Here is a 26,516-nt window from a genome sequence, read left to right as displayed (position 1 = left end):
GTGTTTGTAGTACCATCTATAGCACATGAAAGTAGCTCCTGTTCTTCCTCCTCCTCCTCATTGCCTAACAATCCAGGTTGAGAAGACATGAGGCTGGGCTGAGTGTAATCCCCCTGTATGTTTCCTTGCTCCATGTCCTCGTGCTCCGCCTGCAATGCATCCTCTCTGATTGTGAGCAGATAGTTTTTCAGAATGCTGAGAAGCGGGATAGTGATGCTAATTATGGCATCATCACCACTCACCATCTTAGTGCAGTCCTCAAAGTTTTGGAGGATGTTACATATGTCTTACATCCATGTCCACTCCTGAGGTCTTATGTGTGGAGTCTGACCTGAAATTCGATGGCCTTGTTGATGTTGGTAGTCAACAACGGCCCTCTTCTGCTCACAAATCCTTTCCTACATATGCAGCGTAGAGTTCCAGCGCGTGGGGATGGGGACATCATACAATAGTCGGTGAGCTGGAATCTGAAAACGCTGCTGAAGCATGGCAAGGGCGGCTGAAGCTGTAGCTGGCTTTCTAAAATGGTCAGACAGACGGCATACTTTCACTAGCAGATCCGGCAGCTCCGGGTAGCTTTTCAGAAATCGTTGAACCAAGAGGTTAAGCACATGGGCCAAGCAAGGTGTGCGTATGAGCTCACCTTGCCTCAGAGTAGCCATCAGGTTACGGCCATTGTCACACACGACCATGCCTGGCTGTAGGTTCAGTGGTGTCATCCAAACATCTGACTGCTTTTTCAGCGCTGTCCACAACTCTTCTGCATTGTGCGGTTTGTCACCTATGCAGATTAGCTTCAGCACAGCCTGTTGCCGCTTGACTGAGGCAGTGCTGCAGTGCTTCCAGTTTCTGACTGATGTGTTGATTTCATAGATGGAGGATGAAGAGGAGGAGGAGGAGGTGCAGGAGCTGTAGACTGTGGGGGCAACCCTGATTGACATAGGGCCAGCAATCCTCAGCGTGGGGAGGAAGTGTTCCATCTCAAGGTCCAACTGGGTCCCGGCTTCCACTATGTTAACCCAGTGTGCCGTCATTGAGATGTACCGTCCCTGCCCACAAGCACTTGTCCACGTGTCCGTGGTTAGGTGGACTTTCCCGGTAACAGCATTGTTGAGGGCACGGGTAATGTTGTGGGACACATGCTGGTGTAATGCCGGTACGGCACACCGGTAGAAATAGTGGCGACTGGGGACCGAGTACCTTGGGACAACCGCCCCCATCAGGTTGCGGAATGCTTCTGTCTCAACAAGCCTAAAAGGCAGCATTTCTAGCACAAGCAGAAGAGAAATATTAGAATTGAGGACTGTGGCCTGTGGGGCGTTGGCTGGGTATTTCTGCTTGCGTTCCAAAGACTGGGTTATAGACAACTGAACGCTGTGCTGGGTCAAGGACGTGGACGGGCTTGCTGATGGTGCTGCTTGACTGTGGGCCACAACAGGTGCAGGGCTAGAGGCATCTTCACATGCACGGTGTACTTGGGATTGGCTTCTATGCAAAACAGTGGAAGAAGCAGTGGTGTGACCAGCAGGCAGTGGTCCTCGAGCCTGGGGTTCGGCCCACAAAGTCAGGTGCTTTGCTTGCATGTGCCTGATCATGCTGGTGGTCAGGCTGGTTGTTTTACTACCCCTGCTGAAGCAGGCATGGCAGGTGCTGCAAATGGCCTGTTTAGGGTTATCGGCAGAGTCTTGAAAAAATAGCCAGACTCTGGAAGATCTCACAGGTGGAATGGCAACTTCACTCATGTTGGTGTTACAGGGAACGGATGCATGCCCTCTGTCTGTGGCCACCACACTGCTTCTTCCTGCCTGTTGGGGGATATGCCTCCTTCCCCATTTGTGCTGCTGTCCTCGCTACGCATGTCCTCCTGCCAGCTTGGGTCAGTTACTATGTCATCCACCACCTCGTCTTCCACATCTGCACCCTGATCCTCCTCCTGACTTTCTAGAAATTGTGTCTCATCATGGTCCACCTCTTGTGACACTTTCCCACCATTGCCTTCGTGTGACTGGGGCTGGTCAAAGCTTTGGGCAGCTCTACATGCGATCTCATCTTTCCCCACTTCAAGTTGACTGGGAGAGATTTCTGAATCTTGAAATGGAAAACTGAACAGCTCTTCAGAGTGTCCAATGTGGGATCAGTTGTCTCAGGGCACTCGGCATGGTGGGAGGAAAGAGGATCAGGGTGAGGAATATCCTGGCCTCACTCACGGCTACTCAGACTTGACTGTGTGGAAGACAAGGTGGTGGTGGCTAAGTGACTGGAAGCTTTTTCCGCTATCCAGCCAACCACCGTTACACACTGCTGTGGCTTCAATAGTTGTGTGCTGTGGTCCCCTAGAAACTGGGACAGGAATGCCGAGAGAGAAGATGTGGGTCTTTGTTTTGCGCACTTTCACCTTGCCCATGGCCTCATCCTCTGGATGCACCATCAGCATCACATCCACTTCCCTGTCCCTTGCCCCTTGCCTTAACCATTTTAAATGGACTACTGCACTATTTCAAATGCTCAACACAAATGTCTTTATTAGTAGCGAAATAATATGTGATCAGTATGCCTGCAAATCTATGATTTTTCAAACCCAAACACCAGGCAGGCCTCAGCCTGACCTAACAGACTGTATTCAATTTTTTTAAGTTAATTCATGCAAAATAGTGCTGTATAGAATTTGAGTATCACACAGCCAAAAAATAAGTACACCGGTCTCCAATGCCCAAACTAGGAGCACAGAGATATATGACGGCTCTAACGGAAATACCACACTGGCAAATCTGTGGCCTTTGAATTTTTTGATACGAAATAGCGCCGTATAGAATTTGAGTATCACACAGTCAAAAAATAAGTACACAGGCCTCCAATGACCAAACATGGAGGACGCAGATATATGAGGCCTTTTTCAGTGAATTTAAAACACCAAAAAAAAGGGAGCACAAGGGTCGCACAGACAACTATGCTACGTATGCCTGACAAACTATAACTTTTCAACAGGCCTCAGTCTGACAGAACAGACTGTATTTTTTTTTTTTTAGGGGGGGGGGAATTTTTGGAAAAAAAAAGAAGGAAAAATAGGTATATAGACAGTAAAGAAGCTGCAGCAGCAGCAGGCGGTTATGGAGCTTTGGGAGGGATGCAGTGGGAGCAATGGACGCACATACAGTGCCTGCAGGCCTTGCACTGATGTGGATATGCTGTGCCCTGCCTGCCTAGCGCTGCAATATCGGGACCCACAAATTAGCCCTACAAAGGACTTTTGGTTTCTGAGGAGTTGTGGATGTAAGAGTTGCAGGCCTACACTAACTCTAAAACCACGATTCTGACCCTATCTCGGCAGCAGTTCTCCCTATTCTCGCTGAAACAGGAACAGAATGCGGCGAGCAGGGCGGCACAAGGTCTCTTATACTCGGGATGATGCTGTACGGCCAAGCCAATCACTGCACGACCACAACAAAGATGGCTGCGGCGTTTCATGGCCTGGCAGACAATCCCTGCACCGTGATTGGGTCTCTTAAGTCCGCCAAAATTGCTGGGTGAAGACTGCAGTTACCGCCGAATAATACCGGAAATGCTCGCTGCTCGCCGAGTACACCGATACCTGGGCGAGTAACGAGTAGTGGCGAGCACGTTCACTCATCACTATTTCTGAACTCTTCCGGAGTTAAAAAATTAGTACTGTTGTTTCTAAATGACTATGGACTTGTTTTCTTTGCATCATTTGAGGTCTGAAAGCACTGGGTTATTTTTATTTTGACCATTTTTCTTTGTTAGAAAAAAATACTAAATTTATTGCTTGAAAATTCTGAGGCATGTCAGAAGTTTATAGAATAAAAGAGCAATTTACATTTTACTAAAAAATATATCTATAGAGAAAAATCAGACAAACTGGACATTTTGCAGTGGTCTCTTCATTTTTGCCAGGGCTGTAAGTATAATTACAACTGTGATTTGTCAAAAATCACAGCTGACATCAAGCCCAGGGTTAGTAATAGAGAGGTGTCTATGAAACACCCCGTTTACTAACACTGTAAGTAAAACTAAAGAAACACAGATTAAAAACATGTAATTAAAATATAAAAACAGACACCCTCTTTCACCCATTTACCCAAAAAAAAAACACCTGCAGGTTCAATGAGATCCACAAGGTCCAGCGTAATCCACATCGAGGTCCCAAGATGATCCCCTGCTCCAATACATACAGAAGCCATAGTGACATCATAAAACGTGACCCCTCCCTGTGTCCGCCGTACACACACTAAGGGTGGCATGGAAGCCGCCACCTGTGAGGTCACTGGAGATGACAGTTTGCGGTTATCACAGTACCCTCTGAGCTGTCACTGGAGGTGAACTCAAGGAGCACAGTGACCGGCAATACGCATAACCTGGCGGAAACATTGTAGTAGGTTGGATTGCCGGACTGCCCCCTGCGTTACACATCAGCACTAAAGTACGGAAGTCCGACAGTGAACCAGTGGGATCATTACAGTGCATCAGATTGGTGAATCACTGGTGGACTGCGCTGCCCACTAGACTTTGTTATATACAGCAAGCTAAAGCTAAGTGGGCAGAAGGACCTGGTGTTTTAGCTTACTAAGTCTGGTATTAAACCACTCACAGGGACCTGGTCCTTTATCCCACTTGGATTTAGCTTTCTCACAGTGAGCAGGCTAAATCCAAGTTGGCAGAAGGACCTGGTCCATTTGGCCAATAATTTTAGTATTAACCCCTTCACAACGCATGATGCAGTTACGTCATATATCATAGAAATATAAGAAAAAATATTGATTTTGCTCAATTAAAAAAATACACAAATTGGGACTTGACATGTTTAGAAACGTCTGACCAATCAAAATGTTAAATAATCTGATCAGTAAACGGCATAACGAGAAAAAACTCGAAACGCCATAATGACTTTTTTTGGTCGCCGCAACATTGCAATAAAATGAAATAAGAGGTGATCAAAACATGGTATCCGCGCCAAAATGGTATCAATAAGAACGTCCCGCCAAAATAAAAAAAATTCCCAACGGCGATGTGGATGGAAAAATAAGTTATGGGAAGGAAAAAAAATTTAAAAAACGGAAAATCGCCTGAGGGTTAAAACACTCCTAGGTGCATGCATGGAAAAAAATCTGTGGTTGTGTGATCTACAAAAATGATCACCAGTAAATAAAACGGGACGAGGATGAGATTGGCGCAGAATATTGTACACACTGGGATTAAGGGGAAAATTTGTGTGTATAATTGTCACATATAAATAAATATGTAATCAGATGTCATATCCAGGCTGCGGCTCAATATTACTGCAAAAAAATCACATGACAGGATTCATATCTATCTATATACAATAAGGGTCCTTCTATCTACTGGGATTTAGCATTCTTATATAGAGCAGGCTAAATCCAAGTCGGCTAAAGGACCTGGTCCCTCTGCCGACTGGGAAATAGCCGACTCTGGGTGAGAAAGCTAAATCCCAGTGCACAGAGGGACCAGGTCCTTTAGCCGACTTGGATTTAGCCACAACCATATGATTACTTGTTATCTTATATCTCCGGAAGTGATCCTTGCAGCTGGTTCTACTTCCTGTGTAACAGCTTTGTTCCCATGGTGACGGTCCAGAAACGCTCTTTTCTGTCACGTGACATATCACAGTGACCCGGAAACGACTGAGTGCGCAGCCGGCTTCTGCCTGCCGCGGTGACGTCATCTGGTCCTCACCAGTGGAGTGCACCGCCCAAGACCAGGTGAGAGGATGCGGGAGGCTCCGCAGATGTCAGGGACCGAGAGGAAAGCGCCATCCTCCCTGTATAGCAGCGCATCTCCTCTCTATTGTCCTCTGTTATCAGCCATGGGAGGCTGTGAGGAAAGCGCCATCCTCCCTGTACAGCAGCGCATCTCCTCTCTATTGTCCTCTGTTATCAGCCATGGGAGGCTGTGAGGAAAGCGCCATCCTCACTGTATAGCAGCGCATCTCCTCTCTATTGTCCTCTGTTATCAGCCATGGGAGGCTGTGAGGAAAGCGCCATCCTCCCTGTACAGCAGCTCATCTCCTCTATTGCCCTCTGTTATCAGCCATGGGAGGCTGTGAGGAAAGCGCCATCCTCACTGTATAGCAGCGCATCTCCTCTCTATTGTCCTCTGTTATCAGCCAGGGAGGCTGTGAGGAAAGCGCCATCCTCACTGTATAGCAGCGCATCTCCTCTCTATTGTCCTCTGTTATCAGCCATGGGAGGCTGTGAGGAAAGCGCCATCCTCCCTGTATAGCAGCGCATCTCCTCTCTATTGTCCTCTGTTATCAGCCATGGGAGGCTGTGAGGAAAGCGCCATCCTCCCTGTACAGCAGCTCATCTCCTCTATTGCCCTCTGTTATCAGCCATGGGAGGCTGTGAGGAAAGCGCCATCCTCACTGTATAGCAGCGCATCTCCTCTCTATTGTCCTCTGTTATCAGCCAGGGAGGCTGTGAGGAAAGCGCCATCCTCACTGTATAGCAGCGCATCTCCTCTCTATTGTCCTCTGTTATCAGCCATGGGAGGCTGTGAGGAAAGCGCCATCCTCCCTGTATAGCAGCGCATCTCCTCTCTATTGTCCTCTGTTATCAGCCATGGGAGGCTGTGAGGAAAGTGCCATCCTCCCTGTATAGCTGCGCTTCTCCGCTCTATTGTCCTCTGTTATCAGCCAGGGAGGCTGTGAGGAAAGCGCCATCCTCCCTGTATAGCAGCGCATCTCCTCTCTATTGTCCTCTATCAGCCAGGGAGGCTGTGAGGAAAGCGCCATCCTCCCTGTATAGCTGCGCTTCTCCGCTCTATTGTCCTCTGTTATCAGCCAGGGGAGGCTGTGAGGAAAGCGCCATCCTCCCTGTATAGCAGCGCATCTCCGCTCTATTGTCCTCTGTTATCAGCCAGGGGAGGCTGTGAGGAAAGCGCCATCCTCCCTGTATAGCAGCGCATCTCCTCTCTATTGTCCTCTATCAGCCAGGGAGGCTGTGAGGAAAGCGCCATCCTCCCTGTATAGCTGCGCTTCTCCGCTCTATTGTCCTCTGTTATCAGCCAGGGAGGCTGTGAGGAAAGCGCCATCCTCCCTGTATAGCAGCGCATCTCCTCTCTATTGTCCTCTATCAGCCAGGGAGGCTGTGAGGAAAGCGCCATCCTCCCTGTATAGCAGCGCATCTCCGCTCTATTGTCCTCTGTTATCAGCCAGGGGAGGCTGTGAGGAAAGCGCCATCCTCCCTGTACAGCAGCGCATCTCCGCTCTATTGTCCTCTGTTATCAGCCAGGTGGAGGCTGTGAGGAAAGCGCCATCCTCCCTGTACAGCAGCTCATCTCCGCTCTATTGTCCTCTGTTATCAGCCAGGGGAGGCTGTGAGGAAAGTGCCATCCTCCCTGTATAGCAGCTCATATCCGCTCTATTGTCCTCTGTTATCAGCCAGGGAGGCTGTGAGGAAAGCGCCATCCTCCCTGTACAGCAGCGCATCTCAGCTCTATTGTCCTCTGTTATCAGCCAGGTGGAGGCTGTGAGGAAAGCGCCATCCTCCCTGTACAGCTGCGCTTCTCCGCTCTATTGTCCTCTGTTATCAGCCAGGGAGGCTGTGAGGAAAGCGCCATCCTCCCTGTACAGCAACGCATCTCCGCTCTATTGTCCTCTGTTATCAGCCAGGGAGGCTGTGAGGAAAGTGCCATCCTCCCTGTACAGCAGCGCATCTCCGCTCTATTGTCCTCTGTTATCAGCCAGGGAGGCTGTGAGGAAAGCGCCATCCTCCCTGTACAGCAGCTGATCTCCGCTCTATTGTCCTCTGTTATCAGCCAGGGGAGGCTGTGAGGAAAGTGCCATCCTCCCTGTACAGCAACGCTTCTCCGCTCTATTGTCCTCTGTTATCAGCCAGGGAGGCTGTGAGGAAAGCGCCATCTTCCCTGTACAGCAGCGCATCTCCTCTCTATTGTCCTCTGTTATCAGCCAGGGAGGCTGTGAGGAAAGCGCCATCCTCCCTGTACAGCAGCGCATCTCCGCTCTATTGTCCTCTGTTATCAGCCAGGGGAGGCTGTGAGGAAAGCGCCATCCTCCCTGTACAGCAGCGCATCTCAGCTCTATTGTCCTCTGTTATCAGCCAGGGAAGGCTGCCTGTATCGGTGGAACCTGTACAGGTGAAACCTGTAGATGTGGGAATATAGGAGGCGCAGAGGTCGCTAATCACCGCCATCTTTACTGGCGCACTGCATTAAATTAAAGGGATTGTCCATCCATGTAAATGAAAAGACATAAAAAAGTAATCCCTTCCTGAACCTCCGCGCCTAAGTCTCCTGGGTCCTGACACAAACATGTGACCACTGCAGCCAGTCATATTAGTGAGGTTGACATGTCACCTTTAGTGATTGGCTGCAGCAGTCACATGTCCGTGTCAGAATGTCACCTCTGGTTCGGGGGGCGAGAATTACGTCTTTCATTTTATTATACACTTGTGTGTGGCCTGTGATAGTGATGACCCGTGTTGGGACGGGTCATCAACAGTGCCGGACTGCGGTGGGAAGGGCCGTCAGTAACATTAACCCTTGGGGTCCACTGTTCAGCTAGATGCAAATGTTACATTACCCGCATTTCCACATTGACCCATGCTCCTGTATAATAATACACTGGGAGGTTGATAAGTGAGTGATGAGACCCTGCCTTTGTCTGTACATAGTGAGTCATGTGTATTGTGTCAAGTACTGCTCATATAGAGGGATAGGGCCCACCGGAGGATTTATCTGTTCCCCTGTGGGCCAGTCCGAGCCTGATCAACAGTGCCCGATCTGTGGAGGTCTGTCACCGATCAGCTGCGACCAGATCAGGCAGCCAGGTGTAAACCCTGGAGAAAGTTGTGTGGCTCCATTCAGTGTGTAGCAGCCACTGCTGGATACTGCAGAACAGCCCCAGCTACACGAGCAGTGTATACCCGATGGAGGAGGGAGCTGGTCCTAATGAATCCTGGCGGGTGGTGTCACGTTTCCATTGTGGCTTCATAAGCTTTGATGGTGAGAACAGAGCTGCAGACTGCAGTGCTTGCTATTAAATAACCCAAAAGGAAAACATGAACAAAACCTCATTATTGTACCCAGGAGTTGGAGAAATACAGTATTATAGTGTGCAATTTTAAAGGGCATCTGTCAGTAGGATTGTTCCTCCTAATCCGTCTATGTGGGCATGTAGGACAAAAGAAGCAACATAAAATAACTTCTTAACTGATCTGATATTTGGTTCCAGAGAAATCCACATTTTTCTTATATGTAAATGAGCTGTTGAGGACTACGAGGCGGACACTGATCTGTATGAGAATCGGCCTCCAGAGATTATAAATAAGTGTGAGTTATCTGTGTGATGTGTGAAGACTGACACACTGCGCTGCAGTTAGAAATGTGGATCTCTCCAAAATAGGACATCAGATCGCAGTTATCAAGGTATATTTAACCCTCCATGACCTACATGCCCATATAGACGCTTAGGAGGGATGATCCTACTCACAGATTCCCTTTAAATAAGAATTGAGCTGCAGTACCCGAAAACGGCCACTAGATAGTGTCAGAGCTACAGTGTTCTTCAGGACAGTTGCTGTTGGAGTAGCTAACAACTGATTAGTGGGGGCCGGGTGTAGGACCCCCACAGACCTGATACTGATTACCTTCCCTACAGATAGGTTAGCAATATCTAATTAAAAGACACCTCACTTTTTTATTAGTGTCTTAAAAAGGTCATCTGCAAAGAGAAAATGCTATAAAATAAAGAGGTGCCCCGTACTTACCAGATTTATCCAACTGCAGCCTATTATCGAGTTTAGATGTGATGCTGGCAAGTATAGCAAAAGGCCACTAAGGCCAGTAATCGTCTGCAGGGGGATCTAATGGGTGAGTATAAGGCACAACTCTATTTTACACCAGTCACTCTTTTTGGCTAATTTTTGGAACATACTGTAAAACCCATAGAGGGAATCTTTCCATTCAAATCCCCCCAACTGACTGTAAACTATGACAATAGATGTAATTAATTTTTACGTACCCAATGCAAACGAGTGTATTTGGTTAATTTTAGTTTACATTTCCCTCTTATGTTTAGTTTTGGCATCTGGAAAATAAATTAAAAACAGACTATAAGGCCTCATTGTCATGTCAGTGATTTTTCTTAATAGCAAAAAAACAGTGATTTTTATCAGTGTTTTGGATCAGATTTTCATTAGTGTTTGGTCCCCGTGGTCAGTTTTACCATCAGAGTTTCAGCTGTTTTTTTCCCCATATGAGAATTTTTCTCCAGCTTCTATCAAACAAACTTGAAAATTAGAGAGCACCAGGATGGGTGTCCAAATGCTGTCCCAGTTTTCCATCAACCCATAGACTTGCATTGGTGAGTTTGATCCGTGAGTAGGATCTAAAACAGACGCGTCTCTCTTTTTTTGCAGGCTACTCGGTTGACAAACTCAGACATGTAAACGGCCACATAGACTATAATGGGTACAGGTTTTATCTGTGAAAATCACTAATGGCGTGCGAAAATCAATGATATATTATACACACACACGTGTAGATCCTACCTCTGACTTCTCTCCAGATCCGTGGTCCCCCAAACCCCTGGTTAGGTACCATCCTTGTCTTAATTGTTTCCTTTGCACTATTAGATGTGAATACAGAAAGATGTATCCTCGTCTTCATTCATACCCCTTTAATGCCCCTCACCAGGTGGGATAGGGGACCCCAGTTCTGGGGATGGATTTGACCCACATCTTTTAGCTATTTGTCTTCTATCCTGTGGATATGGCATTGTGGGCATACCCTCTAAATTAACAGAACCTGAAAGCTGCCAGATTATGTCAAATTTTTAGTTATTTTACTGATATAAAAAGCATAAAACAAGAATCCTGCCCAAAGTCAAATCTGTTGCTCACATCAGACCTGCCAGATTGCTTGTAGACATGTTTCTTTTCACCTTTTAAGGGTCTGTTCACACATTATCTTTTTGCAGCATTTTACTGTACCAGGAAAGTGACTGAGATTTCTTAAGTCTCATACACATGTTGCTTGTTTTTCTCCTTGCAGATTTGAAGCAGTTTCAGATATGCAGAATGTCAATTCTTTCTGCACTTTGCAGGGGGGAAAAAATGCACGCTAACACGTGTGTAGTGTGAACATACCCTTAAACTGATTTATTATCCTTGACACGATCGTGTCTTCTTACTGTGATTTACGTATCCTCTGCACCTATTGTTTTTTTACTTTCTTATTTTATTCCAATCAGTGGACAGTAACGAAGGAGGCCGACATTTGGGGGTCTCCAAAATCAACCTTCAAAGTGAACTCTATGAAGATCACCGATGTGCTCCAGACCTGCCGGACCACTGTCCCCATAGGCGATACACTTTAAATGTATTGTTTGAGGGTCCTGAGGACAATGCAGAGAAGACACAGCAGCCTGACGGAGAACCCTCCTCCAGAAAGGTAAGAAGCAGAGGAACCTTTTACCAGAGCAAGGAGATGACTGAAAAGGTTGACATTTCCTGCAAAATATTTCTGTGGATTTCTCACACACCAATGAGGCAAATCCGGAGTTTTGATTGATAGGTAGGGAGATCCCTATTAGGCTACTTTCACACTAGCGTTTTTTTGCATACGTCGCAATGCGTCGTTTTGGCGAAAAAACGCATCCTGCAAAGGCATCTGCAGGATGCGTTTTTTCCCCATAGACTAACATTAGCGACGCATTGCGATGTATTGACACACGTCACAACCGTCGTGCGACGGTTGCGGCGGACCGCCGGCAGCAAAAAACGTTACATGTAATGTTTTTTTGTGCCAACGGTCCGCCATTTCCGACCGCGCATGCCGGAACTCCGCCCCCACCTCCCCGCACCTCACAATGGGGCAGCGGATGCATGGAAAAACAGCATCCGCTGCCCCCATTGTGCGGCGCTTGCACAGTATGCGTCGGGCCGACGCAGCGCGACGGCCCCGTACCGATGCTAGTGTGAAAGTAGCCTTAATTGCGAAGAACGAGTGCTGTGTCGCTTCAGCCTCAACTGGTTCTCCTCGGTTCTGAAGATTCTATGCTGCTTGTCAAGGATAGACTGTGGTAGCCAAAGGGGCAAGGTGCTGAGGGAAGTCTTTCATTGGCTTTGTTGTAGTTGTTGATGAGACATCAGTGACCTCACTCAGACCTTAAGGCCTCGTGCACACTGAGTATTTGGTGAGTTTTTACCTCAGTATCTGTAAGCCAAAACCAGGAGTGGGTGATAAATATGGAAGTGGTGACGTGTTTCTATTGTTCCACTCCAGGTTTAGGCTTACAGATACTGAGGTAAAATTCTGACCAAATACTGAACGTGTGCACGTTGCCTTAAGAAGCACTCCAGCATTTTTTATTGCTCCACCTGTTAACATTTGCGTGTGTGTGTAGTGAATGCATTTGAGCACTTACACACCGCTCCATGATCCCGTGACCGCATTTGTGATCTGTTTGCCCACAAGGCAATTTCTGTGTAAACCGGAGGTCACTATCATCTATGAGACTCCGAGCTATAAAAAAAAGACGTCAGAGAGCATTTTTTTAACCAATTCCACCTTTTGACATATTAATAGTATTGTATTTTAAAGGGGACATGTCAGGTTTCCCCACCTTCTCCACCAACTACAGAGATCAGCATTGCTATACATATTATTACTATTAGCCCTATAGACTGGCTCACACAGTTATAACAAAGCATATAAAGAGAGTGCCGTGCAGACAAGCGTATATATCGGACATGTGCTATCCCATTTTTAATCTGACGGCCCATGTTATTCTATAGTGCTGTTCAAATCAATTACTGTTTTCCTTGGTCCGAGTTTCCGTTGTAAAAAGAAAAAAAAAACGCAGCATGTACTGGTTTCATCCAAGTCTCTGATAGTACTCACACATTCAAGTCTATGGGTGCGAGAAAAGAAACTGCTCTCACACGGAACATGCAGGTGACATCCGATTATATTTTTTTTGTTAGAAACCGGTATTTGATCATGTACGTATTTTAATCTAGTAGCGTGAAAGCGGATCCCACACGGATGTAAAAAACGGACACATGGGTGAAATTCTAATGAAAAATTCGAAAAAATTGTTCTAGTTTTCTGGATGAAACTCAGATGATTTGTTTATATGCTTATCCTTAAATGGGTTGTCCGGTCTAGAATGACTCACTCTGTGTGACTGCAGACTTGTGCATCCTCCCAGCGCAGGCACTGTGTGCTGCAAGGATTTACCAGTGTCTGTGCTGGGAACTTCGGCCAGGTATGCGATATACATACTGCCAGTCAGGACCCGTGTAGTGGGCGTCCATTAGATGGGTTCTGGCTGGGACATCCGCTCCTGGCACAGACACCGGCAAGTCCTCGCAGTGCACAGTGCCTGAGCTGGGAGGATTCACAAGTCTGCAGTCACACAGAATGAATGCAGATTTGTCATTCTAGACCTGACGACCCATTTAATCAAATGTGTTGTGTTACAAAACACTGACGTACAGCTACTTGTAAAAGTTTGGACACCCCTGGTGAAAATTACTGTTATTGTGAACAGATAAAGAGCACATCTGGGACTAAAAAAAAATGTGTTTCAGCACTAACTGGCAGGCAGCTGCTACCTACCTGCCTGTTGTGCCCGGCACCGTTCCCCGTGACACAGAGCAGTCACAGACATCCCATTACGTCATGTCAAAAGAGCGGCAGTTTATTTTCCTTTTGACAGGGCGAGACTACTGGTGTCTTGCTGATTGACAGCCAGCTCCCTGCTACCTAATTAGAGGAAGTTGGTGTCAATCAGCATGACGCCATTAGTCCCGCCTTGTCAACAGGAAGAGAAATCGCTGCTCTGTTGACAGGGAGCAGCTGAATCTCCAGCAGGAGCGGTCAGTGATCGGCATCAGCTGCAACAAGCAGGTAGATGCCTCTTAGAAACTACACGCCTGTTAGTGCTTAGGAACTTTTTTTTTTTTTTTTTAAAGTCCCAGATATCCCATTTAAGCAAGTTGAAGATGTGTCATCTTTAACTTTAACCCTTTTAGAGATCATTTCATCTTCAACTTGTCTTACTGTTCACAAGTATTTTTCACCAGGGGTGCTCAAACTTTTACATGCCACTGTATAAGTGGGAGAAGCACTTTTGTATCACCGCTTAGGCTGTGTGCAGAAATTCTGGATTTTTCGCATTTTTTTCTCTATAAAAACGCTTAAAATATGCATACATATGCATCCCATCATTTATAATGCATTCCGCAATTTTTGTGCATATGTTGCGTTTTTTTCCGCGAAAAAAATGCAGCATGTTCATTAATTTTGCTAATTGTTTTGCGTATTTCCCACTACTTTATTGCATCCCAGAACCCTTGGAAAAAAATGCAAAAACTCTGCAAAAAAAAAAAAAGCGCAAAAAATGCAAGAACTACATGAAAAAAACGCAAAAAATCCACATGCGAATTTCTTGCAGATTTTGTTCAGGAAATTTCTGCAAGAAATCCTGACGTACGCACATAGCCTAAAGATATACATATTAGCCAGGACAAGTCCAGCGGCGTCTACTTCCCCAGGTCTAGTCCTGCTTCAGGTGCTGTAATCTTTTCCCCTCTACGTCACTGTGCCCAGTCATAGCTTCAGGGCAGGAGATCTAGGGCAGGCGAACCAAAAGATTGACGGCCGATCCATTCACTTTTTATTTTCCTACTACTGCTTTAGGAGTCGAGGTCAGAACCTTAGCGCTGATACCAGTATGGATGATGGAGTGTTTAATGGACTAAAACAAGACGCTCCTTCCTCTCAGCATCTGTTCTCCAGCTTAGCCGGTCTCCAGCCTGGACCCATCACTGTACAGTCTGGTTTAGTTCTGAGCTCCACGCCCGGAGGAGCTGATGTTTTCATCCAGATGCCACCTCCGCTAAGGGAAGAAGCCAGTGGGCGCTCCGAATCTAGCACCTTTTCACACCATCATCCTCACCACAGGCAGCCGCCACAACCACCAGCTCACCATCAGCAGCATCATTTCCAGCACTCCCACTCCAGACCCTCACTGCTACACGCTGCCACCACTGAACGTCACAGGGAGGAGAACAGCGAGGAAGCTGGCACTCCAGCGCCGGCCTTGTCTGAGCTGCGGGCCATCGTTTCCTGGTTACAGAAGGGACTTCCATTCATTCTTATAATCCTTGCTAAAGTCTGCTTCCAGCATAAGCTTGGTGAGTAATAATATTCTATTAACATGTCCTCCGCTTGTGTCATATTCATGTTTTATTACAAAATACCACCATTAATCCCTTCCAGGCATGTGACATTCGGGTACCAGTGTACGGAGTGAGTCCAAGAGCTGTACTAATTCCACACATGGCTGATGCCGGTCGTGTTGTACTGGTGACATCCATCTCTGACCGCAGCGTCCAGAGCTAGCTTCAGCCGCTATTCAGTCTCGGACAGCAGCATCCAATGTGCTCAATCTGACCTGGAAAATCCCGGTCATTTTTACTGCACAACAAAATCCCCAAAATAGTGACGGAATTGCATTTCTTTTTTTACCATTTTATCACACCAGAAACTTTTTTTTTCCATTTCCCAGTACAATGTATGATAGAGTTGAATGGTGTCATTCAAAACTACAACTTGTCCTGTGAATAACAAGCTTATATACCTAAGATGAAGGAAAAATAAAAAAAAGTTCTGGCTTTTGGACAAAATGAAGGTTTCAATCAAAGAGAAAAAAAAATGAAGGGAAGAGATTAAGGTACCGGTATATCATTTTGCCATACACTGTACTAGGAAATGGAAGACAAAGAATACAACATGACTTTTGGGGTCAGTATAGTTATGGCAATACCAATCTGGTTTAGGGTGTGTGTGTGGTGTGTGTGTATGTATGTGTATATATATATATATATATCTCCTATAACATCGCACGTACCCCAAATTGGTATCAAGATAAACATTAGTTTGACACAAAAAATAGCCCTTTTTCTGTCACCAATTATTATTACATTACTAATATATTTTATTTATATATATATATATATATTGGTAACGTAATATTGATTGGTGAAAGAAAAAGGGCTATTTTTTTAGTCAAACTTGTGTTTATCTTGATACCAGTTTGAGGTACATATGATGTTTTGATCACTTTTTATTGCACATTTTATCAGGGAGGAGGGATGACGGTAAAATGGCAAATCTGGTGTTTACATTTTTTTTTTCTATTTAACGTACAAGTTTATTAGTTTTATATTTTTATCGGACTTTTATGGACTTAGTCCCAGCAAGTTAAGATTTTAGATACGGTATTTTTTTCTTCTAAGGCTGGGGTCACACATGGCGTAAGAAAATACGCCACGTATTATACGTCCGTACTACGGCCGTAATACGGAGAAATGTCCCCAAAATATTGATCCGTAGTCAGGGTGTTTCAGCGTATTTTGCGCATGGCATCCTCCGTATGTAATCCGTATGGCATCCGTACTGCGAGATTTTCGCGCAGGCTTGCAAAACCGACATCTAATGGATTTATGTGCTCAAATGTTAGGGAAAACATATATACAGTATATATATATATATATATGTCATTGAGACACATATATATATATTCTGTATTTAGATTTCATTCAGCGCGATATCTGTGAACAGCCGCTAATTCAATTGCCGGCTTTTCATTTCTCCTGCACAAACCCGACAGGATATGAGACATGGTTTACATACAGTAAACCATCTCATATCCCCTTTTTTTTTGCATATTCCACATTACTAATGTTAGTAGTGTGTATGTGCAAAATTTCAGCGCTGTAGCTGCTGAAATAAAGGGTTAAATGGCGGAAAAAATTGGCGTGGGCTCCCGCGCAATTTTCTCCGCCAGAGTGGTAAAGCCAGTGACTGAGGGCAGATATTAATAGCCAGGAGAGGGTCCATGGTTATTGGCCCCCCCGTGGCTAAAAACATCTGCCCCCAGCCACCCCAGAAAAGGCACATCTGGAAGATGCGCCAATTCTGGCACTTGGCCACTCTCTTCCCACTCCCTGTAGCGGTGGGATATGGGGTAATGAAGGGTTAATGCCACCTTGCTATTGTAAGGTGACATTAAGCCAGATTAATAATGGAGAGGCGTCAATTATGACACCTATCCATTATTAATCCAATTGTAGGAAAGGGTTAAAAAACACACACACACATGATTACAAAGTAGTTTAATGAAATAAACACAGCGGTTGTTGTAATAATTTATTGTTCTCCCATTCCATTTCCAGGACCTCGCTTGGCAACATAATAAACGCACAAGATACATACCTTCTGCTGTCAGATCTCGTCCCACGAAGTAATCCATCTGAAGGGGTTAACTAATATTACAGGCAGGAGCCCTGCAAATGCAGCTGTGCTCCGTGCTTGTAATCCCCAGCGAATGAATGAAATGTAGGTCATTGACCTACATTTCCTTCAGTCGCGGTGATGCGCCCCCTGGTGGATGTCCTCATATGACCTGGAGCGTGGGAAAAAGTTCCCAGGCTGCAGTTCATGAGAACATCCAGCAGGGGGCGCATCACCGCGACTGAAGGAAATGTAGGTCAATGACCTACATTTCATTCATTCGCTGGGGATTACAAGCACGGAGCACAGCTGCATTTGCAGGGCTCCTGCCTGTAATATTAGTTAACCCCTTCAGATGGATTACTTCGTGGGACGAGATCTGACAGCAGAAGGTATGTATCTTGTGCGTTTATTATGTTGCCAAGCGAGGTCCTGGAAATGGAATGGGAGAACAATAAATTATTACAACAACCGCTGTGTTTATTTCATTAAACTACTTTGTAATCATGTGTGTGTGTGTTTTTTAACCCTTTCCTACAATTGGATTAATAATGGATAGGTGTCATAATTGACGCCTCTCCATTATTAATCTGGCTTAATGTCACCTTACAATAGCAAGGTGGCATTAACCCTTCATTACCCCATATCCCACCGCTACAGGGAGTGGGAAGAGAGTGGCCAAGTGCCAGAATTGGCGCATCTTCCAGATGTGCCTTTTCTGGGGTGGCTGGGGGCAGATGTTTTTAGCCACGGGGGGCCAATAACCATGGACCCTCTCCTGGCTATTAATATCTGCCCTCAGTCACTGGCTTTACCACTCTGGCGGAGAAAATTGCGCGGGAGCCCACGCCAATTTTTTCCGCCATTTAACCCTTTATTTCAGCAGCTACAGCGCTGAAATTTTGCACATACACACTACTAACATTAGTAGTGTGGAATATGCAACAAAAAAGGGGATATGAGATGGTTTACTGTATGAAAACCATGTCTCATATCCTGTCGGGTTTGTGCAGGAGAAATGAAAAGCCGGCAATTGAATTACCGACTTTTCACTAACACCGCTGCGTATTTCTCGCAAGTCACACTGCAGGTCCGTGTGGAATCCGTATTTTTCGCGCCCCCATAGACTTTCATTGGCGTATTATTTGCGCAGTACGCTGACAAACGCAGCATGCTGCGATTTTGTACGGCCGTAGAAAGCCGTATAATACTGAACCGTAATATACGGCTAATAGGAGCAGCCCCATTGAGAATAATTGTGCCGTATGTAATGCGAGTTTTACGGACGTAGTTTCTGCGCTCTTACGTCCGTAAAACTCGCATGTGTGACCCCAGCCTAATACTTTGAAAGCCTTTTTTTACTTTATTCTTTTAGTCCTCTTAGGGTATTTGAACCTGCGATCAAACAGTTAGCTTGTTCTGTATACTGCATACAGAATAAAGAAAATGACGTACGCCTATGTAGCCCAGCCACATGGTTGGACTAAAATGGCAGCTACAGGAGCCTTCAGCAGGCATCCAGCCACCATTGTAACCCACTTGGGTGCTGTCAGTGGGAACCAGTGTACCCGCAATCATGCCATTGAAATCTTGTGTCAGGATTTGAAAGCGGCATTTAAATGTATGAACTGAATGGATTGGAGCAAGCTCCAGTCGCTGCTGTTGCAGGCAGATGCCGACTGTGTGACACTGTACTCTGTATCAGCTGATGTGTGGAGTCATAACATCAGCACCACTCGCTTCCATGTCAGACATGCTGGATTACCTCTCCAAGATTTTCATATCTACAGTAATTGTCCATTATTCATAATTTGGGATTTTAGCCCCCTAATCAATTTTAAGTAGCCATGAGAGTATTTATTTTCTTTTGTGTAACACAGATACTGATGTACTAACCGTGATCCTATTCACTTCCAGGCATTGCTGTGTGCATCGGGATGGCCACCACTTTTGCCTACGCTAATTCCTCTGTCAAACACCAAGTGTCTCTAAAGGTACGGATATCTGCTGAGAGAGCGTTGCTTAACTGGAAGAGTAGAGGCAGTTATGTGTCCTGCGAAGTTTGATTCCATCAACTTTCCTCCCAAATTAACAGAATTGATGTCAAGAAAGGCTTGGAATTATAAACCTTATAGAGCAGGGGTGGGCAATTCATTTTCCTGAGGGGCCACATGAGAGACTGTGACTGTTGTGGAGAGCCAAACCAATAGACTGAAATTATTTGTACTCAATATTAATATCGATATATTATAATTATATTATTGATACTTCTATTATTAATTAGAACCAGAACACATGAGCTGCGCGCACAGTGAACAAGCCAGTAAAGACTTTATTATTAATTGTATCACTTAATTTTGAGCAGAATTTAGTATGCTGACATCCTCCTAAATATCGTTTGAACCCAAGTACAGCCCCTTCTGTATATCGTATGAGCCCGCCTTATTATGTAAGAGCTCCCGCACAGCCTCCCTATATACAGCATGAGCTCTACACAGCCTCCCTATATACAGCATGAGCCCCACACAGCCTCCATATACACAGCATGAGCCCCACACAGCCTCCCTATATACTGTAAGAGCTCCCACACAGCCTCCCTATATACAGCATGAGCCCCACACAGCCTCCCTATATACTGTAAGAGCTCCCACACAGCCTCCCTATATACAGCATGAGCCCCACACAGCCTCCCTATATACAGCATGAGCCCCACACAGCCTCCCTATATACTGTAAGAGCTCCCACACAGCCTCTCTATATACAGCATGAGCCCCACACAGCCTCCCCATGTACAGCATGAGCCCCACACAGCCTCCCTATATACACTGCATGAGCCCCACACAGCCTCCCCATATACAGCATGAGCCCCACACAGCCTCCCCATATACAGCATGAGCCCAACACAGCCTCCCTATATACTGTAAGAGCTCCCACACAGCCTCCCTATATACAGCATGAGCCCCACACAGCCTCCCTATATACAGCATGAGCCCCACACAGCCTCCCTATATACTGTAAGAGCTCCCACACAGCCTCTCTATATACAGCATGAGCCCCACACAGCCTCCCCATGTACAGCATGAGCCCCACACAGCCTCCCTATATACACTGCATGAGCCCCACACAGCCTCCCCATATACAGCATGAGCCCCACACAGCCTCCCCATATACAGCATGAGCCCAACACAGCCTCCCTATATATATTGCTTGAGCCCCACACAGCCTCCTCATATACTGCACAAGCCCCACACAGCCTCCCAATGTGCCGCACAACGCCCCCATAGCCTCCCCTTGTGCAGCACGACACCCCCATAACCTACCCATCTGTAGCACGACGCCTCCTCGTGTAGCACGATGCCCCCATAGCCTCCCCTTGTGCAGCACGAGGCCCCCATAGCCTCCCCTTGTGCATCACAGCACCCCCGTAGCCTCCCCATGTGCAGAACAACGCCCCCATAGCCTGCCCATGTGCACCATGTCACGTCCATAGCCTCTCCATGTTCACCATGTCACGCCCATAGCCTCTCCATGTGCACCATGTCACGCCCATAACCTCTCCATGTCACCATGTCACCCCCATAGCCTCCCCATTTGCAGCACGACACCCCCATAGCCTCCCCTTTTGCAGCACGACACCCCCATAGCCTCCCTTTGTGCAGCACAAGACCCCGTAGCCTCCCCATGACCACCCAAACATCCCATACACATGAAAAAAATGGACATTACATACTCACCTCGGTCCCATTCCCTGGCGCTCTGCTTTTCTCCCTGCTTGTGGTGCGCTGACTTTCTGCAGCACACAGCTGGCGCAATGAAATGACATCATCGCGTCAGCATTTTCACATGCTGATTGGTGGAGGAAGTGGCCGGAGGCCCCTCTTCCACCAATGAAGTCGGCACAGATGGAGACAGCGAGAGGGCTGGCACGGTGCGGCCCATGGACTTCTGTTTTCCAGCCCCTCGGCTGTCTCGGTCTGCGGGCTGGATGTGGCCCGCGGGCCGCACTTTGCCCAGGTCTGTTATAGAGTGACCCCTCCGTTTTGAGTCAAGGAACCCCCCGCCCATCAAACATTGATGGGCCGTCCAATCCTATTAGTCTCTTTCAGAATAAAATGGTTAAAGCGAATCTGTCATTAGATTTGCTTACGTCATCTGAGAGCAGCATAATGTGGGAGAAGAGACCATGAATCCAGCGATGTGTCACTTAGTTTCCTGGGTGCAGCAGTTGTGATACAATGTGAGCTTTCAGATGTAGCAGAACTCGGAAAGCTGCCACCACATTGTGTATTGACAGTAAGCTGCTAATCAGTGGTGGGGCAGAGCTGGACTTGGATGCATGTGAGCTGTAGTCCTCCTATAAAACACTCATTATATTGAAACAGCCTAATAAGTGACACATCGCTGAAATCAGTATCTCAGCTCCTACCTCATGTTGAGCTTTATTACAGAGCAAAAACCTGCTGACAGATTCCCTATAAATTTACAAGTGTATAATTTTCTTATTAAAAATCCTGCTCTTTCTCAAAAATGGTAAGCAGCTTTCCTGTGCAACATCTATGTAGGCTTCAAAGCAGTGCTGTATTGGAAAGAACTTCTAAGCACCACGAATACAGAGCAGATGTGACTGGTAACCTAGGCAACCAGCAGTGAAAGGGGTATTTCCTGCTCAAAGATCCTATCCCAATATGTAGTAGGTGTAATAATAATAATAACATTAGCATATATTATGTGCTTTGCTGCTATCTACTGCCATTCCTCACAACAAGCTGCCATACTATCGGCTGGTAGTCTACAGACTGTACCCCGTTACCTCTTTCAGTAAAATTATTTTTACTAGTTCACCTGCGTGTCTGGCTGCTTGAGGTTGCACAAACACCACGGCCGCTCCAAAACCTGCACCCAGACACCACCGCTACAGGAGTGCCCCCGGGGTCCTATATCATCCAAAGTGCCACCTCCTGCTATTGACAGTCGTTGTGGACACATGGGAAGTGCTGAGGGGTCCAGCGACCCACTTCAGCTACTGTGACGTCATTATCTGCTGCCAGTGGGACTACATGCCCCAGCTGGCCCTTCCCCAACATCTGGCGCCTCCCCAATGGCCCACCACATATGGTTATGACCACTCGTATAGTGACAGTTACCTACAGTAGATGTTGCACAGGAAAGCTGCTATACTTTCAGCATTGGCGAGCGCACAGTTTGGGCCAGCAGCGTGAGAATGAACTGTCAATCAAGCAGGAGCACCCTGCCCCCTGACAAACAGGAAGGCAAGGGAGTTGTACGCTCCTGCAGAAGTTGTGAAAACCCTTTTAAATGTACTTTTAGATCATCAAAGTCTGCCAAATGTGTGCAAAGTAGACCTTTGGGATCTCTTAGGCAATTGCTGTCCTACCCTCACAGTATATACTTACTAACAAGGTGCATAGGTATAATAATCGTTTTCTGTACATAACCAGCTTTTTCCTGTTAAGAGATGTATTGTCATTTTATATCTGGTGATTTTGGGTGCTATGCAGCCTGGTGCAGGCTTGGTGTGATTATCAGGATCATGTGTGGCTTCATGATCTTTTTGCTCGGTTTGTGGAAGCTCCTAGATATTTTGAGATGGTGCTCATATTCACCTTCTTATACTCTGTGCTCCCGCTGAGCAGAACGTACAATAAAACCTGTAATGGTTCTCCTTTCTGTGTTCCTTCAGGAGAAGCGATCGGTGATGACCGTATTTTGGATCGTGATGTTTTTAATGGGAAACACTGTTTACCTACTTTATAGCTTCCGGTCTGAGCAGCTGTATTATAGGTGAGCTTTACCCATACTTTCCCAAGTTCTTATTGGCTTTATTAGTTCTGCTTATATTATAGTATTTGGCATTGTTCTTGGAATATTTGATGCCCGTTACAGTTCTTGACCTTGTAATAAATTCATTTACAAGCGCTTAGTAATATGTGGCGTATATCCTCATAAAACCACTTACCCAATATCATATAGATCCTTATCATCTTGCCAAAACAGCTCTGACCTGCTAAACTATGTGCCCCACAAAACCTCTGAAGTGTCCTGCGGTATCTGACGCATGGTTACTACTGATGAAATAAAGACGAATGTCCATCAAGCTCAACCGAGGAAAATTATAAAAGGAATGGGGTATTGGTAAAACCTTAATGCATGACCCAGTCTACCCTAAAGAGCAGGTTTTTACCTCCCGATCCCAAGTGTCGATCGACTGAACCAAAATTTAGGCCGGGGTCACACTTGCGCGTGTAATGCGAGAAACTCGCATCAATACCCGGCACTGCTGCCGACACTCGGGACCGGAGCATTCGGCTGCATAGAAATACATGGAGCCGCACACTCTGGTCCTGAGTGCCAGCAGCAGTGTCGGGTATTGATGCGAGTTTCTCTCATTACACGCGCAAGTGTGACCCCGGCCTTAGAACTAGTATTTAAGTTATTTTCTTATAAAAAAGCTTCTTAGCCCTTTTGAAACCATTGACAGTTCCTGCTGTGATCAGGTCCTGAGTTAAACTGTTCCACAGATTAATAGTTTTCATGTCTCCTCTGGAGATTGAAGTTTTCTTTCTCTAGACTCTAGATTTAGGGTGTCCCCCTTGCCTTTTGAGGGAGGTTTTACATGAAACGGCTTTTGACCATACTTTTTGTATGGGCCATTTATGTACTTGTACACATTAATCATGTCCAGCTTTAGACGTCTCTTCTTAAGATTAAATACATTTAATTCCTCTAATCTTTCCTCATAAGTAAGATCCTCCATGCCCCTTACCAGTTTTGCGGCTGATCTTTGTAGTTTTTCTAACTCAAGGACAGCTTTTCTATGAATCGGTGCCCAGACCAGAACTGCATATTCCAGGTGAGGTCACACGAACACTTTATATAATGGTAGTATTACGTCCTTGTCCCATCAGTCCTCACATCTATTAATTAATGGCAGTATCCTGCTGGCTTTAGAAGCTGCTGACTGACCTTGCTTCCTGTTATTTAGCCTGGAATTTACAAGTACGTCCAGGTTCTTCTCTACAAGTGACTCTCCTAGTTTTACTCCCCCCTAGAATATATGATGGCCACATATCATATTATTAGTGCCCATATGTAAAACTTTACATTTGTCCACAGTTAACCTTATGTGCCAAGTGGATGCCCACACACCGAGTTTGCGCAAGTCAGCTTGTATTTATGAATATCTTTCATATACTGCCCTGCATAACATAGTGTGGTGTCATCTGAAAAAATAATAAACACTATTAATCCCTTCTTCTACATAGTTAACAAATAAATTGAATGATAGCGGATCAGTCCATTCAGAGTACCAGTGATTCATCATAAGTCTCTTTCAATCCAATCACAAACCTTGTTTTCTAAGTCTGTAGACCTTAATTCACACATTTAGCATTTATGTGGGACAATGTCAAATGACTTTGCAAATTTTCAAAACACTTTATCCACAGCTACCCCTGTTCAGGTTACTATAACCTAAATCTCAAAGCTTTACCATAGGTTAGTGTTACAACTTCTGTCCATAGTAAAACCTTGCTTGATAATCACTTACCATGTTATTTTCTATCACATACTCCTGTCCATTACAAACCCTTGTTTTTGGATGTTAAGCTTACTGGTCTATACTTACTCAGGAAAGATCTACAGTTCTTTTTGAAAATTGGCGCCACATTAGAATTAAGTTAGTCTCTAGAGATTTTCTAAAAGTTATGTACAAGGTGCAGTAATAATGGAGCTGAGCTCCTTAATGACTCTTGGATGCAGCACATCTGGGCCCATGGTCTTTGTGCCTTGTTCACATTGAGCTACTTTTTGTTGGCTTCAAATGTTTTTAAAGGCTTTGTCCCACAACCTCTTTTGAGGAGCGCACTGCTTTCCTGCCTCTCATATTTCTGTTTGTAGAGGGGCAGTGCGCTCCTGCTCAATTGACAGTTTGGTCCGAGCTGTATGCTGTCGATGCTGCCATGAATTTCAGCGTTGCTTCTGCAGAATTCGGGGAGCGGAGTAGCAGTGCAAGTTTCCAGAATCAGGAGCTCACAGCGCTTTCCAGTAATCCCAGTCAGCTACAGTGCAGTGCTTACAAGACCGCTTGTAAGCACTGCACACGTTTGGCCACTGCTGCAACACTGCAGTGAGCCTTAAACAATAAAATAAGAAATGATGAGTTCTGGATAACATAAAGGAATTTCAATAACTAGTAAGTAAATTGCAAAGTTGCTTGACAGAAATTTTTAAAATATACTTAAAACAATAGAAATCTTTAAGAATACAAGATATAAACAATGTAACATCTAAAATCAAGGAACCTGAGGAGTGAGAGTAGACAGAGATCGCATTTCCATCTAACATACTGTATGAAGAATACAGTTTTACAAAACTCCATTCACACACTACGGGAGAAGTCAATATGAATCTGAGGATTTTGTGCACAATTTCAATTATGTGGCAGATTTCTTCTGAATTTGCCACAGATTTGCATTTAAGTGGACCGTTCACCAAATGTTTCATATTGAACTGGACACAGAATGCAATAGTAGCAGCAGAGTGGAATTTTTAAATTGCAAAGATCTTGGCAATCAATATATTTGGCATTTATAATAAGACCTCTTTCACACTTCCTTCTTTGTAGTCCCGTCGAGATACGTCGTTTTCTGAGAAAACAGGATCCTGCATTTTCTCATAGACTTGTATTAGCGACGGATGGCCACACGTTTCGTTCGTCGTGCACTAGATCCTGTGGAATTTGACGGCACGTCTTTTGCAAAAAACATTCCATGAAACGTTTTTTGTCTGCAGTAGAAAAACGTTCCCCGACGCCTCCTGCAGCATAAGTCGTTTCACAGAATGAGAGCCTATGGACACTGGATCCTGCGCACTCTGTGAAACGCAGGAATCCAGTGACGGATGCAGTTTATACTTCTGAGCATGCCTGGAAGCATTTTCAAACCCAGGGAAAAGTGTCTCTCTCTCTCCCTCTCTCTCCCCCTCTCCCTCTCTCTCTCTCCACGACGTCCGTCGATACGTCACAGCAACGCATTATGACACCCGCCAGCAGACGGAAGTGTGAAAGAGGCCTAAGTTAACCTTTTTTTTAATGCGTGTTTATCAGCGTTTTCTCTGGGGGGGTGTATGTTTTTGCACTGTATGATGGTGACCAATCATATGCAGACAGCAACACACTGGAGCAAATAGTACACGCCCCC

At 45.7% G+C, this 26,516-nt stretch overlaps 1 protein-coding gene and 1 long non-coding RNA gene across 5 annotated transcripts in view; one reads left to right on the top strand and one right to left on the bottom strand.

Moving 5' to 3' along the window:
* Positions 1-5,622: 5,622 nt before the first annotated feature.
* RNFT2 (ring finger protein, transmembrane 2) overlaps positions 5,623-26,516 on the top strand; it is a 110,138-nt gene continuing 89,244 nt past the window's right edge. For 2 of the 4 annotated variants that reach the window (XR_013222182.1, XM_077292353.1), the window contains exons 1-5: positions 5,623-5,735; positions 11,246-11,445; positions 14,701-15,197; positions 19,216-19,292; positions 23,000-23,100. Coding sequence is in view for 3 of the 4 variants with exons in the window: in XM_077292353.1 (XP_077148468.1) it covers positions 11,372-11,445; positions 14,701-15,197; positions 19,216-19,292; positions 23,000-23,100 (749 nt within the window). In the remaining variant the exon portion in view is untranslated. Of the gene's footprint in view, positions 5,736-8,154; positions 8,998-10,199; positions 10,358-11,245; positions 11,446-14,700; positions 15,198-19,215; positions 19,293-22,999; positions 23,101-26,516 lie in introns of those variants that run through there. The other 2 variants (XM_077292367.1, XM_077292361.1) reach the window with 2 other exon arrangements.
* On the bottom strand, positions 10,015-13,717 carry LOC143809273 (uncharacterized). Its single transcript, XR_013222192.1, has 3 exons — positions 13,618-13,717; positions 12,422-12,519; positions 10,015-10,081 (listed from the first exon to the last, which is right to left on the bottom strand). It is a non-coding gene; the product is annotated as an uncharacterized LOC143809273 (long non-coding RNA).

This window comes from Ranitomeya variabilis, chromosome 1, assembly GCF_051348905.1.
Source record: "Ranitomeya variabilis isolate aRanVar5 chromosome 1, aRanVar5.hap1, whole genome shotgun sequence".
In the NCBI taxonomy this organism is placed as follows: domain Eukaryota; kingdom Metazoa; phylum Chordata; class Amphibia; order Anura; family Dendrobatidae; genus Ranitomeya; species Ranitomeya variabilis.
Note: the sequence above shows the minus strand (reverse complement) of the source record. Positions and strands in the feature narration are given on the sequence as shown.